Below are 14,045 nucleotides of genomic sequence, written 5' to 3'. Positions count from 1 at the left end.
ACTATGGATCAAAAATAATGGGGAAAAATGACATCTGTACTAAATATGAATAGACTTTTATTCTTGTCTTTATTCCCTAAACAATGTAGCATGGTATTACTGTTCGCACAGGTAAAGTAATAGTTTATTTACATTCATAAGGAATTTGAGTATCTGAATATTTTGGTATCTAGAGTGTTCTGTAATGATTATTCCACAGAAGCTGTATACTTTAAGCAAAACTGTACTATTTCCTCAAAGTATGGCAGTGATGGTGTGATTGAAATCCTGTTTTCTTTTTCCTAGAGTTGGAAAGTTTCCTGGGTAAGTTTGGACAGGATGCACAAGTAATAGAAGATTCTGTGCTGATTGGATGTTCTGATCAGCATGAAGCTTGGTTTGCTCTGGACCTCGGTCTGAATAGCTCATCTTCCATGTATGGTACATAATATTATTCATAATGGGCACTTCTCAGTAATTATAGATTTTGGGATTTCATATAATAGCACTTTTAAGAAAATCCTACTGTCGGGCCTCTGTGGCTCACGCCTGTAATCCTAGCTACTCAGGAGGCTGAGATCTGAGAATCATGGTTCAAAACCAGCCCGGGCAGAAACATCCTTGAGACTCTTACCTCCAATTGACCACCAGAAAACTGGAAATGGTGCTGTGGCTCAAGTGGTAGAGTACTCATCTTGAGCTGAAGAGCTAAGGGACAGCACCTAAACCCAGAATTCAAGCCCCATGACCAACAACAACAACAAAAAAAAAAAAAAGAAAGAAAGAAAGAAGGAAAGGAAGGAAGGAAGGAAAATTATGGCATAATTTCTCTTACCAATACAGAAGGTTGGGGCTGGGAAGGTGGCTCAGTGGTAGAGTGCTTGCCTTGCATGCATGAAGCCCTGGGTTCGATTCCTCAGCACCACATAAGCAAAAAGAAAAAAGCTGGAAGTGGCACTGTGGCTCAAGTGGTAGAGCACTAGCCTTGAGCTGAAGAGCTGAAGGGCAGTGCCCAGGCCCCATGACCGGACCCAAAAAAAAAAAAAAAAACCAATACAGAAGGTTCTAAGGTCTGCATTTGGGAACCACTTTGCTTAGGTTCATGGGTCCTGTCATGCTTTCCTTCTCTCCAAGGTTTGGGTATAAATGTCATGATGCTGCAATGAGGTTTAGCTAGCTTAGAGATCCCATTTCATCTCTTTTCTAAGGAGTCTGTGGCTAGTACAAATCAGCTTGTTGTCCTAAAGATCTTGAGAAACCTTATGCTGTTACCCAAAATGGCCTAAAAATGACCTGGTGCTTATTAAAAAAAAAAGTCTGGGTCTCATTTCATGTTTGCTTCCTTAGAATCTTTGGGTAGACACTTGGGAACTTGTTTTTTGTTGTGTTTTTTTAAGGTATTTTGTTTTAAGCACTGTGATTTGAACTTGGGGCCTATGCACTCACTTGGCTCTTACTCAGCTGGAAGTATACCACTATCACTTAAGCTATGCCTCCAGTGCTGCTTTTTTTGTTTAATTTTTTGTTGAAATTAGGTGATTACATAAATTTCACATATTTCACAGTATTGTGGAATAGTGATACTTAAAGTCACAAACATATTTTAACCTTGCAAATTGTCATTATCATGGTCTATAATGTTTGTGAATTCTGAGCTTTGACAATACAACTATTTCTTCCACATCAGGTGATATCTACATTTCTTTCCTTTTGCTTAGTTTAAGCTGTTTCCTTTTTCCCTCTCATTCCCTCCCTGCGATCACTGCCTTTGAGTTTCTTAGTTCATTTTCCTCAATGTCCAGTCTAGCACTGCTTTTTGATGATTTTCTTGAAGCTGGAACCTCATGAACTTTTTCTGCTCAGGTTGGTTTCAAACCTTGTTCCTCCATATCTCAGCCTCCTGATTAGCTTGGATTAGAGGTGTAAGCCCCAGGTGCTGTGCAAGAATCTGTGTTCTTTCCATATCCCAGTTGAGTCTTAGTAGGTAAGTTTGGGACTAGAGATAGGCTCAGAGGCAAAATCTGACATTTGTTTAGTTTCATTCTATTTTTAATTTTCTAGCCTCCGTACCAAAACCTGAAATGGAGACAGAGCTCAGAGGGTCTTTCGTTGAACTGAGGAAGGCTTTATTTAAGCTGAATTCAATGGATTCCTCCTTGCTATTCACGGTAGTCTTATTTCTGATTTCTGTAAGGAGTTTAATAAAATATGTATATAGTTGAGCCCTTTTTTTTGTCAGTTGTGGGACCTGAACTCTGGGCCTGGGTGCTGTCCCTCAGCTCTTCAGCTCCAGGCTAGTGCTCACCACTTGAGCCACAGCTCCACTACTGGCTTTTTCTGCTTATGTGGTGCTGAGGAATCGAACCCAGGGCCTCATGCATGCAAGGCAAGCACTCTACCACTGAGCCACCTTCCCAGCCCTTGATTTCATCTTCTGTAGACCACAGTTCTTCCTATAAACCTTTGTGGGACAATATGCTGTAGGAAGATTGCTTATTCTTCTTTGTTCTAGCCTTGCTTTTGGTAGAGCTACTATTTTCTCAAAAGAACATGAAGTTCTGGGCTGGGAAGGTGGCTTAGTGGTAGAGTGCTTGCCTTGCATGCATGAAGCCCTGGGTTTGATTCCTCATAAGCAGAAAAAGCCAGAAGTGGCGCTGTGGCTCAAGTGGTAGGGTGATAGTGTTGAGCAAAAGAAGCTCAAGGATAGTGCCCAGGTCCTGGGTTCAAGCCCTAGGACTGGCAAAAAAAAAAAAAAAAGAACATGCAGTTCTGTGGCAATAGGATCTTGCAGTCTCATAAACATTTAAAATGACCCACACCATGACATAAATCATAGCTATTGTATGAAAAATAATTTTACATTGCTTTAATGCCTTGTCCTTGCAAATTCAGATTTTGCTTTTTTTTTTTTGTTTGTTTTGCTTTTCTTTTTTGGTGGTGGTTTTGTAGACTGAACTCAGGGCCTTATATACTTCCTAAGTTCTCCAACACTTGAGCCACACCCCCAAGCCTTTTGCTTTTAGATTGCTTAATAAAGAGGATCTTGCTGATTTATGCTTGGGCTGGCTAAGAACCATGATCCTGTCTCTGCCAACTGGTGTGGACTATTATGCCTGGTACCTGCTATGATGTTGTGATTTTAAATTAAAGAAGAAACCTCTAAACACTTTTCCCTGCCCTCTCTCCCTCCCCCAAATAATTCCTGCTTCACTAAAGACGAATACTGTAAGATATTCACATTTGCTCTAAAGCAAATGTTTTTTTTTATGTTGGATCATAAATATCTTTTATTTTACATATTTTGTTTTAATCAACTCATATTTTAAAATGCTTTCTTCAGAATGAGGATGTTGCTCAGTGTTAGAACATTTGCCTAATTTGTGCATGACAGCACAAAAAAAGCCAATCTCAGAAATGAAAAAGAAACAAGTAACATGATTCCTTTTTAGATTTCTGGTGCTAGAGGAATATGTTAATAACCACTTAAAGTAAGTAAGCTGGAAAAGGGCTGGCATTTCCCTAGGAGTTATTTAAGATACTAGGCCCAGTACCATTATGGATGAACCTATTTTCTCTAAATGAAGCGAGAGCCATCTTTGCATTTCTAGGCTCAGGCTCTTCTCCGTTGGCATGACAATCATCAGTTCTGCAGCAGAAGTGGGCAGCCCACTAAGAAGAATACGGCCGGCAGCAAGCGTGTGTGCCCTTCTAATAAGATCATCTATTACCCACAGGTAAACAAGTGCTTTAAGAAAACACAAGTCTCTGTCCTGGGGAAGAAGACCTGTACAATCAAAAGGCTTCCCCAATTACCCATTCTTTCTGCTTGTTAACAGGACCCAAGTGCCAGTGTCTCAGTTTCCATTCTCCTTTCCTAGATGGCTCCTGTGGTGATCATTCTTGTGTCAGATGGGTCTCGATGTCTGCTTGCTCGCCAGAGTTCCTTTCCCAAGGGATTATATTCTGCCCTGGCAGGTTTTTGTGATATAGGTAAGTTTAGGGGATAAACAGGTGATCATGGAGAACAGAAACCCTATTTAAAGTGGCGCTGTGGCTCAAATGGTAGAGCGCTTGCCTTGAGATGAGGAGCAGAGGGACAGCGCCTAAGCCCAGAGTTCAAGCTCCCCGACCGACCAAAAAAAAAAAAAAGCCTATTTAATAGTAGGTACTTGTTCCATCATAGTGCTCAGGCACATTCTTTCCTATCTTGCCTTCTAGCATTAAAACTTTCTAGCATTACATTAGACACATTCTCACACACATAGTATAGATGGAACAGTCCTACCACTTAACTACAATTTTTTTCTACATTAACTTTACTACATGTGTTGCTGGTCAGTTTATCTTATTTTTTGATGTATAGGTTACAGACTTTAGAAGACTCTTCCCTAAATATTTCAGTATGCAGAATATTAACTAGAACTTCATATTTATTTGTAGGGCTTTGGTTCTTCATCTGTTGTGGTAAGGCTTAATAACAGTGAAAAGGAGACTTGTTCTAAAGCTGAAGGCAGCAGTAGCTTCACCCACTGCTATACTTACCTTACATTAGAATTAATCTAGTAGGCTTTGCACTGCAGTCCAACATTAAACTTCAGACCTGCATCCTATTGTTGGAAACGCTAGATTTAGGACACTTTCAAAAGCATTTCATTGAGACTACAGAGCCCGTTTTATACTCCTTCACAAATGAGCTGCTTTGATACAGTGCGATATATAAACTTTCTGCACCACGGCTGTCCTGATTTAATTTGCTTGCAGGTGAGTGTATAGAAGATGCTGTCCGTCGCGAAGTTGCAGAAGAGGTGGGATTGGAGTTGGAAAGCCTCCAGTACTCTGCATCCCAGCACTGGCCCTTTCCTAATAGCTCTCTCATGATTGCTTGTCATGCAACTGTGAAACCAGGGCACACAGAAGTAGGTTCCTATGTTTTTATTATGTTTTGACTATTTCCTTTGCTTTATCCAATCTGCTGGTCAGCAAGTAGTTTTTGAGCACTCTTCTATTATACAGCATTGTCTAGATTACACAGAGATGTAGAAGATATGATTTATTCCAAGGAATCTGCAATCTAGTAAACAAATCACCATTCTTCCTGGCACATATCTCAGTCATGGGACAGTTTCAATTTCTTTTTAACCACTTTTTATTGAGGTCTAATTAACATAAAAAGGCTGTATACATTAATATGTATACTACTAAATGAGTTTGGAGATAAGTATGTACAGGTGAACCATCTGTTTTCATGGTTTTCTTCCTTTCTTTTGATAAGAACAGTTATCCTAAAACCTATCTATCCTTTGAGCAAATCTTAATGTATTTGTAAAGTTGGATTTTTATTTATTTATTTTTGTGTGTGTGTGGTACTGAGACTTGAACTCAGGGCCTGGGTGCTGTCCACTAGCTTTCTGCTCAAAGATGGAAATCTACTACTTAACCTCTGGCTTTTTGGTGGTTATTTGAAGATGAGCCTCCTTTCCCCCACATCTCTGCCAGCATCTGCTGTCCTTTGTTTTCTGTTCTTGTTCAAGATCTTTCTATGTAGCCCAGGCTGGCCTTGAACTCACACTATGTAGTCCTAGCTAGTCTCAAACTGGTGATAATGCTGTCTTAGCCTCCCAAATGCTGGGATTACAGGTATGCACAATGACTGGCTTCATCTGCTTCGTTTTTGATAGCAGCCGTTCAGGTTTTGTGGTTTCACTTTATATTTCCCTTATGATTAAGATGTTGAACTTTTTAAAAACCAATGATCCTTTCATTTCTTTAGAGAAATATCCAGGTATTTTGTCCATTCTTTTTTCCTGTAGTGTTGGGGGTTGAATCAAGACCTCATGAATACTAAGCAAGCCCTATTTCTAGCCCCTTGCACATTTTGAAATTGGGGTAGTTTCTTAGATAGTCAGGTAAAAGTTTGGATATTAATCTCTCATCAGATTTATGGTCTGCAAATATTTTCTCTCTTTTCATAGAGTACTTTTTCATTTTATTTCCTTATGTAGGCAGAAGCTTTTTCCTTTGGTGTAATCTTGTCTATTTTTATGTTTGTAGCCTTTGTTTTGGTGTCATAGCTAAAAAAATCAGCTTAGTCCTTATGTTTGCTTCTAAGAGGTTTATGGTTTCAAGTTTTACACTGTCTTTAATATACTTTGAATTGATCTTTGGTGTGACAAGAGTCCAATTTCATTTTTTGTATGTGGATATTCAGTTGTCTCTACAGTATTTATATGAGACAATTTATCTTACCCCTTCAGCTGGTAATATTACCTTATGTAGAGTAAGTATATATGTTTATCAATTACCTTTTGTTTTTATTTTTAGAATACTGTGGTTTGAACTCAGGGCCTTGTGTTTGTTAGGCACTCTACCACTTGAGCCACACCCTCAACTTTTTGGGGGACAGAGTCTCACATGTATGCCCAAATCCTATTTACACTTCCATGTAACTGGGATGACAGGCACAACATGACATCCAAGTTATTGGCTGAGGTAGACATCTCTCTTTTTGCCTCCCGGTCCTCAAATCTTGATATTCTCCCCATGAGCTAGAATTACAGGTATGAGCCACCATACTGACCACATATACCAAATTTAATGACTGACTTTGGGGTTGGTTTTAGAGCTCAAGATCAAGATACTGGGGACTAGTAATAAAAAAAATTACAGGAATTTTAGTTGAAAAGGACTTTGATGTTGTCTTTTCCTAGCCTCATCTTGTTAATCTGTAGGATCTCTGATGGATAGCTGTGGTCATCTCATGCCAAAATCTATTCTATGATTTTTAATTGTTTTCCTTCTTTGTAATACTAGGGCCTCACATTTGCCTTACTGGCTTGAAATTACTAAGCTATGCTTCCAGCCTGGTTTCACTGATTTTTTTTTTTTTTTTGTCGGTCGTGGGGCTTGAACTCTGGGCCTGGGCGCTGTCCCTCAGCTCTTCAGCTCAAGGCGAGCGCTCTACCACTTGAGCTACAGCGCCACTTCTGGTTTTCTGGTGGTTTATTGGAGATAGGAGTCTCACGGTCTCTCCTGCCCGGGCTGGCTTTGAACCGCGATTCTCAGATCTCAGCCTCCTGAGTAGCTAGGATTACAGGCGTGAGCCACCAGCGCCCGGCTCACTGATTATTTTTGAGATAGGTTCTGACTTCCCACAATGTCTGGGCTGTAAGTAGCCTACTTTTAGCCTTGCCATTGTTCCTGGGATCACAGGCCAATGTGTTCTCCCTCTGTGAAGATAAGAGTCTTGTAGGCTTCTCTGTCCAGGCTGGCCTGGTACTGCAATCCTCTCAATCTATTTCCCATGTAGCTTAGGGTAATAAGCATGGACTACTGTGCCCACTACTGTGGTCTTGTGAATTTTTATGCCCAAACTAGCTTTGAAATGCAATCCTTTCATTCTCAGCTTTCAAAATAGTAAGGCTGTGAGCTACTAGCATCCAGTGGTGACTTAAATATTGAATCACTTTTACGCTCTCTGTGGCCAGTTTGCATTACTTTGTTCCTTGCAAAGGAGAGATTATCATTTGACCATCATTAACTCTTACCAAAGAATAACAATAAACAAAGAGTAACATTTTTTTTTTTTGGGTCCTGTCGTGGGGCCTGAACTCTGGGCTTGGGCGCTGCTGTCCCTCAGCTCTTCAGTTCAAGGCTAGCGCTCTACCACTTGAGCCACAGCATCACTTCCGGCTTTTTTCTTTTTGCTTATGTGCTGCTGAGGAATTGAACCCAGGGCCTCATGCATGCAAGGCAAGTGCTCTACCACTGAGCCAACTTCCTATCCCCAAAGAGTAACATTTTTAAATGTTACGTTAAACAGAGTCACAAAGAAAAATGAGTATAATTTATCCATCTTAATATGTTAGTATTTATACTTCCAGATATTTTTGCCCCTTTGATATTGGGGATTGAACCCTGGTCACATGCATAAGTATATGTGGTACTACTAAGCTACACCCGTGGCCTGTACTTACAGAATTAAAAAAAAAAAAAATCAATGTGCCTAATTCCTTTACCTTTTTTTTTTTTGTCGGTTGTGGGGCCTGAACTATGGGCCTGCGCGCTGCCCCTCAGCTCTTCAGCTCAAGGCTAGCACTCTACCACTTGAGCCACAGCGCCACTTCTGGCTTTTTCTGCTTATGTGGTGCTGAGGAATCAAACCCAGGGCCTCATGCATACAAGGCAAGCACTCTACTACTGAGCCACCTTCCCAGCACCTCTCTTTTGTTTCTGGGCAATATCTAGAACAGATTTTCACTTTGCCTGTAGATGCTACATGTTATATATATTTTTTTTCTTTTTGGGTCCGGTCGTGGGGCCTGAACTCTGGGCCTGGGCGCTGTCCCTCAGCTCTTCAGCTCAAGGCTAGTGCCCTACCACTTGAGCCACAGCGCCACTTCCGGCTTTTTTCTTTTTGCTTATGTGGTGCTGAGGAATCGAACCCAGGGCCTCAGGCATGCAAGGCAAGCGCTCTACCACTGAGCTACCTTCCCAGCCCCCCTTTCTTTTTTTTTTGTTAGTTATGGGGCTTGAACTCAGGACCTGGGCATTGTTCCTGAGCTCTTTCCCTCAAGGCTAGCACTCTACCACTTTGGGCCACAGCTCCACTTCCAGTTTTCTGGTGGTTAATTGGAGATAAAAGTCTCACAGTTTTATAAAAGTACAAATTAAACTGAGCCACTGAACTGCAAGAAAAGAAAAGAAAAGAAAGACTCTCACAGCCTTTCCTGCATTTGAACCATGATTCTTAAATCTCTGCCTCCTGAGTAGCTAGGATTATAGGTGGGAGCCACCAGTGCCTGGCACCAAGTGTTATATTCTAAGGCTGCCTAGTTATAGTAGCCATTTTCCCATATTTGGCTTTAATACTTAAATTTTTATAGTTCCTAACCTTACATTCTTTTGTTCTTTATGTCTTTTAGATCCAGGTGAACTTGAGAGAACTGGAGGCAGCTGCCTGGTTCAGTCATGATGAGGTGGTCACAGCACTGAGGGGAGAGGGCCCCTATATTCAGCAACAGAACAAGACTTCGCCATTCTCTTTGCCCCCTAAGTTAGCCATTGCCCACCAACTGATTAAGGAGTGGGTGGAAAAACAGGCCTGTTCTTCCCTACCTGCTTAGCCCAGATCAGGATGTCTAGATTCTTCCTGGGTATGGCTGAAGGACACACCTTCAGAGGTCCTTTGTAAAGGAGAGGTAAAAAGCAGCAACAGGCCAATCTCATAATTAGGCAGTGGTGAAGGTAAACTCAAGGAAAGATACCTCTGTCAGCAATGCCAGCATAAGACATTCCTAAGAACATGCAGTAAGAATGACAGTATAAGCCAGGTATGGTAGCATGCACCTGTAGTCACAGCTACTTGGAAAGCTTGAGCCCAGGAGTTTGGGACCAACATGGGCAACATAGCAAGAACTTCCTCTTTAAGCAAAACAAAATAAAACTAGATGTGGTGGTACATGCCTATAATCCCAGCACTTGGGAGGCCCTGTTGGTTTCTAGTTCCAGGCCAGCCAAGGTTACATAGTAAGAAAACAAAACAGCAACAAAAAAGCTAAAGAGAAAAAGCTGTTACTGTGTCAACCATCAAAATCAGAGTAAGAGTGGAGATTAGTTTCAATGTATGCCCTTCGTAATTCACTTTCTCCAAGACCTTAGAAGCAAACATCTGGTTTGTCTCTTGTTAATGCTGTTTATATTAACCACCAAAACATGCCTGGAGTAATTACAGTTAAGATGTTTATCTTCACATGGAAAATATATAACCAACCTGAAGCTACTAATCAGTTACAGAACCAGGAAAAATATTGTAACATTTTAAAATTTGTGAACAGGTATGTTCTTGTACCTAGTAGTTAAATAAGAGGATTTTTTTGTTGATTTTTTTTCCTCTAGTGTTGGGAATGGAATCCAGAGCCTTATGCATGCTATGCAAGTGCTCTGCCCCTGAGCTTCATCCCCAAAATTTTTCTTTAAGTTGTCTGAAGGGATGAAGAAAGAGGGAGCTTGAGTCTTCCTCAAAATGCTCTTGCATGGGAGGCAGTGAGGTTCTGTTGATGTGGCAGAGTGCCTAACTAGCAGGCATAAGGACTATCATCCAAAAACTCCAGTAGTATCCAAAAGAACAATAAAAAAAAAAAAAACCAAAAAGATTATGTTCTCAGCTCTATTATTTGCTCAGTTTGTGACCCATGTAAAAGACTATCACTTTGCCATCTGTATTTCCCTAAACTTGTACCACTTCTCCTGCCATCGTATACCAGTCTTAAGGAAGGAAACCTGTCTGGGGGACTGTCTACACTTTCTGTTCAGATTTTTCTTTCTGTCCTATGAATCCAGGAAATTTTAGAAAGTGAGAATTGGGGGCTGGGAAGGTAGCTCAGTGGTAGAATGCTTGCCTCCCATGCACAAAGTCCTGGGTCCAATTCCTCAGCACCACATAAACAGAAAAAGCCAGAAGTAGCACTGTGGCTCAAGTGGTAGAGCGCTAGCTTTGAGCTGAAGAGCTGAGGGACAGTGCCCAGGCCCAGAGTTCAAGCCCCACGACCGACAAAAAAGAAAGAAAGAAAGTGAGTATTGGGGGGTGGTGTGATGACAAAAAAGATCTCTTTTTCGGAGTGACAATCAAATCTTTTAAGTCTAGGTTCCAAATTGGCACAACTGAGACAATATGCAGAAGTACTATCTTTAGATGATTTTAGGCAATAATTAGTAATTAAGATATAAGCCCCAGAGATCCTAGATTTATTCACAAATTAAGACTCCCATAGGACTAAGCAAAACTAGATTCTAGAATTAGAAAAATTGAAGCTCTAAATTGCCTTTCAATCTCAAAGGGCGCTACTGTCTTTGCTGCTGCCAAACCATCACTGTTTTGGTGCCTTCCTCTTGAACTGCTGAGGGCTATTATGTTGTAGGACTTGATTGTTGTTAGGTTGGCAGTTTGCCTTTACCTGGAGTGAACCATGGAGAAGAAAAAAAGCACTCATGAAAAAGGGCCTGTTATTTCTTCATATGTTGCAGTCAGAAGAAAACAGTTCAGGGTCCATGTGTATTACTGTCTCCCTATCATTTCCATCTCTGGGGGTGTGTTTGTGAGTACATGTGTACACATTTCCAACCTGAAAACACTGATAGAGAGGGAAGTGCGCAGCTTCCTGGTTATGAGTTTCTCAAACTTAACTGTGGAGTAATTGTTTGTTTTTTGACTAATGTTTTTAAGAAAAGATGAGCAGCAAATAGGAGAAGCTGTAACATTGAACTTTGTGTACCAAGCCATGAATGGGATAGAGGGCTTTTTTAAATTCTGAAGATCACTTAAGAATTTATGAAACTGAGGCAGAGGCAGGGCTGTGATACTGAAAATGGCCAGATAAACGAGCACAGGTAATCAAATGACTGCACAACATAAATGTAGCAACGAACTACAGATAAACAGAATCCAGTTGAATCCATGATGCAGATGAAGAAAGCCAAACATATGTGTCATCAGAGTGAGTCTGGCTCAAGGTCAGTGGACCTTGCTAATGGCTATTTCTCCTCCCCTTTTTTTGGCCAGTCCTGGGGCTTGAACTCTGGGCCTGGGAACTGTCTCTGAGCTTTTCTTTCTACCACTTGAGTCATAGCACTTCTTCCAGTTTTTCTGAGCAGTTTATTGGAGATAAGAATTTCATAGAGTTTCCTGCCCAGGCTAGGCTGTCTTTGAACTGTGATCCTCAGATCTCAGCCTCCCAAGCAGTACAATTACAGGCAGGCATGAGCCACTGGCACCTGGCTTTATTTACCTATTTTTTTTTTTGGGGTCCGGTTGTGGGGCCTGAACTCTGGGCTGGGTGCTGTCCCTCAGCTCTTCAGCTCAAGGCTAGCACTCTACCACTTGAGCCACAGTGCCACTTCCGGCTTTTTTCTTTTTGCTTATGTGGTGCTGAGGAATTGAACCCAGGGCCTCAGGCATGCAAGGCAAGCGCTCTACCACTGAGCCACCTTCCCAGCCCTATTTACCTTTCTGTACCCAACATTTAATTCTCAATGAAGATAAATTTAATGTACCACATGTAATCCAGCTGAGGTAACATTCTTTTTTTTTTTTTAAGTTTTCCTTTGTTTATTCTATTTGAAACACTGAGATGTACCTTAATTATACACCATTAGAAATAAGTTTTGGTTGGGCACTGGTGGCTCACACCTCTAATTCTAGTTATTCAGAAGTCTGAGATCTGAAGATTGAGGTTCAAAGCCAGCCCAGGCAAGAATGTCTATGAAAGTCTTATCTTCAATTAACCACCAGAAAACTGGGAGTGGAGCTTTAGTTCAAGCCTAGTCGTGAGCAAAAGAGCAAAAGAGCTCAGCACCCAGGCTCAGAGTTCAAGCCCCACAACCCCCCCCACACACACACAAAAAAAAAAGTTTTGTTTTACAAAGTCTTGGTTTTCATTCCAAGAAGCCATGGTCAGTTAGTACTTAATGGGGGGGGGGGGGGTAGCATTCTTAATATGAGAAATGTAACTTCAAAGCTAATTGTAACAGTGTATTAGCTGGGCACCTGTGGCTCATGCCTATAATCCTAGTTACTCAGGAGGCTGGATCTGAGGATACATGTTCAAAGCCAGCCCAAGCAGACAAATTTAAAAGTCTCTTCTAACTCATCAGCAAAAAGAAAGAGGCGGCAGTTCCTTAAGTGGTATTGCACCAGCCTTGAGCGAAAAACCTAAAACAATGTAAAGCCTTGAGTTCAAACTCTAGTACCAGCATATACAGGTGCATGTGTGGTGTTTGGGGGCACACATGGATGATACACGCACAATATTTACTTGAAACATTTAAAATTAGTAGCATTATTTAAAATGTTAAAAATGTTGCCTGTGTAATAAAAAGAAACATTTTCTTTTTTTTGTCAGTTGTGGGGCTTAAACTCAGGGACTGGATGTTGTGCCTAAGCTCTTCTGCTCAAAGCCAGGACTTTACCACTTTGAGCCACAGCTCCACTTCTCATTTTTGAGTGGCTAATTGTAGATAAGAATCTCAAGGGGACTTTTCTGCCTGAGCTGGTTTCAAACTGAGACTCTCAGATCTCAGCCTCCTGAGTAGTTAAGATTTCAGGCTTGAGCACTTGTGCTTGGCAAAAAAAAAAAAAAAAAAAAAACCAAAAACATTTTCATCTAAAGCTTGCTTACTTCTTTGTACAACACGTTCGCTCTTCTCAGTTCATTTCAATCAACACTGCTATGAAATAAAGAGAAAAAATGGGAAAGGGTAACATTATAGGCTCCCAAATAGGAACTCTACAACCATTGTAATTCCTTCTCTGGTTAATGGAGAGGCAGTATGGAATTACTTGTATCCATGTATCCATGGATTCTGCATACTGAAAGTATTTTGGGAAAAAAACCCAAACAACATTTGTTAACATCTATAGTGCACATTTTTGCCATTCTCTAAATGTAGTTTAACCATTAACTACATGGCAGATGCATTGCATTTGGTATTCTGGGCACCTAGAATTGACTAGAGGATATACAAAGGCTGTACAAAGGCAATCACACCATATTATATAAGGGATTTGAGACTTGATGGATACTGTGGGACAACTGTATTTCCATTAATTTACTTTCACAGGGTAAGACACACAGGTCAGGGCATCTTTCTAGTGCACACAAGAACACTGAAGGAAAACCAGACACCTCAATTAGAAAAAGTATTCACTATATTACAAAAATACTATATGGAGCTATTTGTAGATTTCACTTAACACATTTCAGGAGGAATAGGATCATCTTTAAAAAAATAAACATAGGGCTGGCAAAGTGGCTCAGTGGTAGAGTGCTTGCCTTGCATTCATGAGGTCCTGGATTTGATTCTTCAGCACCACATAAGCAGAAAAAGCCGGAAGTGGCTCTATGGCTCAAATGGTAGAGTGTTAGAGATGAAGAGCTGAGGGACAGCGCCCAGGCCCGGAGTTCAGGCCCCACGACTGACAGAAACAAAACAAAACAAAAAAATCCAAACATAAAAAGGCTGGGAAGATGGCTGAGTGGTAGAGTGCTTGCTTAGCATGCGTGAAGCCCTGA

The 14,045-nt window shown here is 41.0% G+C and overlaps 1 protein-coding gene across 6 annotated transcripts in view; it reads left to right on the top strand.

The window, feature by feature from the left end:
• Nudt13 (nudix hydrolase 13) overlaps positions 1 to 10,262 on the top strand; it is a 41,404-nt gene extending 31,142 nt beyond the window's left edge. For 2 of the 6 annotated variants that reach the window (XM_042690139.1, XM_042690137.1), the window contains exons 5-10: positions 286 to 420; positions 2,041 to 2,147; positions 3,588 to 3,713; positions 3,858 to 3,969; positions 4,741 to 4,895; positions 8,901 to 10,261. In XM_042690139.1, the coding sequence (XP_042546073.1) occupies positions 286 to 420; positions 2,041 to 2,147; positions 3,588 to 3,713; positions 3,858 to 3,969; positions 4,741 to 4,895; positions 8,901 to 9,101 (836 nt within the window). In that variant the 3' untranslated portion in view covers positions 9,102 to 10,261. Of the gene's footprint in view, positions 1 to 285; positions 421 to 2,040; positions 2,148 to 3,587; positions 3,714 to 3,857; positions 3,970 to 4,740; positions 4,896 to 8,900 lie in introns of those variants that run through there. The other 4 variants (XM_042690140.1, XM_042690141.1, XM_042690142.1 and 1 more) reach the window with 4 other exon arrangements.
• The last annotated feature ends 3,783 nt before the right edge of the window (positions 10,263 to 14,045 follow it).

Source organism: Dipodomys spectabilis, unplaced genomic scaffold (assembly GCF_019054845.1).
Source record: "Dipodomys spectabilis isolate Male_0828 unplaced genomic scaffold, ASM1905484v1 ptg000136l, whole genome shotgun sequence".
Classification (NCBI taxonomy): Eukaryota; Metazoa; Chordata; class Mammalia; order Rodentia; family Heteromyidae; genus Dipodomys; species Dipodomys spectabilis.
This window is presented reverse-complemented; position numbering and strand designations above follow the sequence as displayed.